The sequence below is a fragment of the Corapipo altera genome, unplaced genomic scaffold (assembly GCF_003945725.1).
Source record: "Corapipo altera isolate COAL_440 unplaced genomic scaffold, ASM394572v1 290, whole genome shotgun sequence".
Classification (NCBI taxonomy): domain Eukaryota; kingdom Metazoa; phylum Chordata; class Aves; order Passeriformes; family Pipridae; genus Corapipo; species Corapipo altera.
This window is the reverse complement of record NW_020885041.1, coordinates 206,265-209,312: the sequence shown is the minus strand read 5'-3', so window position 1 is coordinate 209,312 and position 3,048 is coordinate 206,265. Positions and strand designations below refer to the sequence as shown.

The window sequence follows — 3,048 nt, the reverse complement described above, 5'->3', positions numbered from 1 at the left end:
ATGTTTGGGCCACAGTCTCCCATGTTTGGGCCACAGTCTCCCATGTTTGGGCCACAATCTCCCACGTTTGGCTCACAACCTCCCATATTTGGCTCACAACCTCCCATGTTCAGCTCACAATCTCCCATGTTCGGCTCACAATCTCCCATGTTTGGCTCACAGTCTCCCATGTTTGGGCCACAATCTCCCACCTTTGGCTCACAGTCTCCCCATTTCCAGTCGCTGGGCACAGCACAAATAAAGTCAACTTGCAGGAGTCCCTGTTTGTCCCTGCAGATGGAAGTGGCCCACCAGGAAAGGCCCTGGGGGTGTTGGTGACAGCAGCTGCACATGAGCCCAGGTTTTTGGTGGTTTTTTTTTCACAGTGTGGTAACAACTGCTCAGAACAGACTTTAAACTGTGGCCTTTGCCACACTTGCACAATCTGCACCAGTTCCCATCAACTGTGTTGACACAGCCCTGACCCTGAGGGAAAATGAACTGTAAAATCCCTGAACTTTGGAATTTCATCCTTTATCAGGACTTTGTTACATCAGCTCCCTGTTTCCTTAAATGAATTTAACAATCATTTATTTGCAATATAATGCCTCTTTAAATTATCAATTTAATTTTTACCTTAACTTTGGAGGTTAATCTGAATTTTATAGCTCATCCCAGGCCAAATTCAAATCCCACTTAATACCAGTAAAGATTTTTTTTTCAACATACGTGACTAGAAATTAGGCCTGAAAGACTCCAACCCTATTTCTAAATCTCATATTCATTATTGTTACTTCTAGTTAATGGATTTCCCTAATCTAGGTACAAGCAGAGTCTTTCTTGTGGGGATGAGCCTCCTTCCTTTCTGCAAAATAAATCCAGGTTTTCAGCCTTTTCAGAAGAATATCTCCTGGTGGCCTCTGCTGAGATGGGGTGGGAGGCAAAATCCAAGTTTCAGCTTAAATCATTAACCTGAATTTTCCTGAACAGCCACAACCAGCATTAGGCAAAGTGAGTGTTCCCAGGGGCAGAAGGGGAACGAGGCAGATTCATTCCAGAAAACATTTACTATGGAATTTCCAATACATATTCCTAAAGGTGCATGAGCCAAAGAGGGCAGGCTTAGATGGGACACTGGGGAAGAAATTCCTCCCTGGAAGGGTGGGGAGGCCCTGGAATGCATTTCCCAGAGGACGCCCCATCCCTGGAAGTGTCCAAGGCCAGGTTGGAGCAACCTGGGCTCGTGGAAGGTGTCCCTGCCCATGGCAGGGTGGGGGGAATGGGATGGGCTTTAAGGTCCCTCCCAACTCAACCCAACCCAACCCAACCCAACTCAACCCAACCCAACCCAACCCAACTCAACCCAACCCAACCCAACTCAACCCAACCCAACTCAACCCAACCCAACTCAACCCAACCCAACCCAACCCAACTCAACCCAACCCAACCCATTCCACGATTCCCTAAAACCAACCAGTTAAAATCCAGTGAATCCTCCTGCAGGAACCCGTGCTTCTGGCGCGCCGTCCTGGGCCTGCACAACCTGCAGAGGCACGGCCCCCACACGGCCAAGAGGAGGATCAGGAGGATCCTGGTGCACTCGGAGTTCAAGAGCGAGACCTTTGAGAACGACGTGGCCGTGTTCGAGCTGAGCTCGGCCGTGCAGTCCAGCCTCCACATCCAGCCCATCTGCCTCCCGCCCGCCCCGCTGCAGCCCCAGCTGGAGAACGGCTCCGACTGCTACGTCAGCGGCTGGGGCCGCACCGCCGAGAAGGGTAACGGGCCCTTCCTGCCTGGAATTCCCAGCCTTCCCAGGGGAATGGAGTCCCACTGAAACAGGGGGATGTTGGGAATGATATCAGGGATATTAGGAATGCCTCCTGTGTGGTGCACCACTGAGAAGGGTAATGGGCCCTGCCTATCCTTCCTGCCTGGAATTCCCAGCCTTCCCAGGGGAATGGAGTCCCACTGAAACAGGGGGGATATTAGGGATAATAGGAATGCCTCTGTGTGTGGGGAGGCCCTGGAATGCATTTCCCAGAGGACGCAGCCCCATCCCTGGAAGTGTCCAAGGCCAGGCTGGATGGGGTTTGGAGCAACCTGGGCTAGTGGAAGATATCCCTGCCCATGGCAGAGGGTGGAATTTATTGTCTTTGAGGTCCCTCCCAGCCCAAACCATCTGTGATTCCAACTGGATTTGCTCAGGTTATGGAGGAATGACTACACTCCTTCCAGATCTCTCTTTAATCCTACTGGGCACAGACTCGATGCCAGTCGTGTGTGGGAATTTTGGGATCACATGAGCCCTTTAGATAAGTCACCTCTGACACCTGGAGCGAGGCAGGTGCATTACCACTGCTGCTTCTTCTGAGGAAGAACTGCAAAATGTACATCAAACCCAAGTGTGCAAACCCTTAAACCCCCTCCAGTGCCAATCCATCAGGAGCAGGCAGGATTCGTGTCCCATCCGTGCCCAGCTTGCGACACAGGGGGAGGAAACAAAAAGCACAGCAAAAAAAACCCCTCCCCACACAGCCCAGCGTATTTCACCTTCCCGAATTCTGCCTCCATTCCAGGTAAAATCTCACCTGTGCTGAAGGAAGCCCGGGTGGAAATCCTCCCTCCCAGCCTGTGCAACAGCTCCGAGGGCTACGCGGGGCTCATGGACCACAGGGTGCTCTGCGCCGGCGCCTGGGCCGGGGGCACCGACACCTGCCAGGTGAGAGGGGCGTGGCTCGGGGGCATCAAGAGCAATTAAAACAACAGAAATGCCAACTAGAAACAGGCCACAGGCAAAGGAAGCGTCAGAAAGAGGGGTGGGAGGGTGATGGTGAAGCAGAAATATCTCAGGTACGCGTTCGGTGGCAGCAGAAACGTGGCAAGAGCCTGTGAACACTGAACAAAGGGAAAGTTAAACAGTGCAACAAATTTGTGCCACGGAGGTGACAATAAATTATATATGACATTGGACACACGTTGCTGTGCCATGGAGTGTGTGTGAAGCACACCAGTGTCCCACCTGCTTTTGTGCTTTTGGAAGAGAGCAGCAGCACTGCACAGGGATGTGGC

General features: G+C 52.0%; 2 protein-coding genes across 2 annotated transcripts in view; one reads left to right on the top strand and one right to left on the bottom strand.

Moving 5' to 3' along the window:
- ATF1 (activating transcription factor 1) overlaps nt 1-3,048 on the bottom strand; it is a 36,531-nt gene that overhangs the window by 18,032 nt on the left and 15,451 nt on the right. The gene's annotated exons all lie outside the window — the stretch shown is intronic.
- Nucleotides 1-3,048, top strand: part of TMPRSS12 (transmembrane serine protease 12) — a 5,745-nt gene that overhangs the window by 1,527 nt on the left and 1,170 nt on the right. Inside the window, exons 3-4 of the mRNA XM_027668516.1 lie at nt 1,483-1,754; nt 2,556-2,698. Of these exons, the coding sequence (XP_027524317.1) occupies nt 1,483-1,754; nt 2,556-2,698 (415 nt within the window). The remainder of the gene's footprint in view (nt 1-1,482; nt 1,755-2,555; nt 2,699-3,048) is intronic.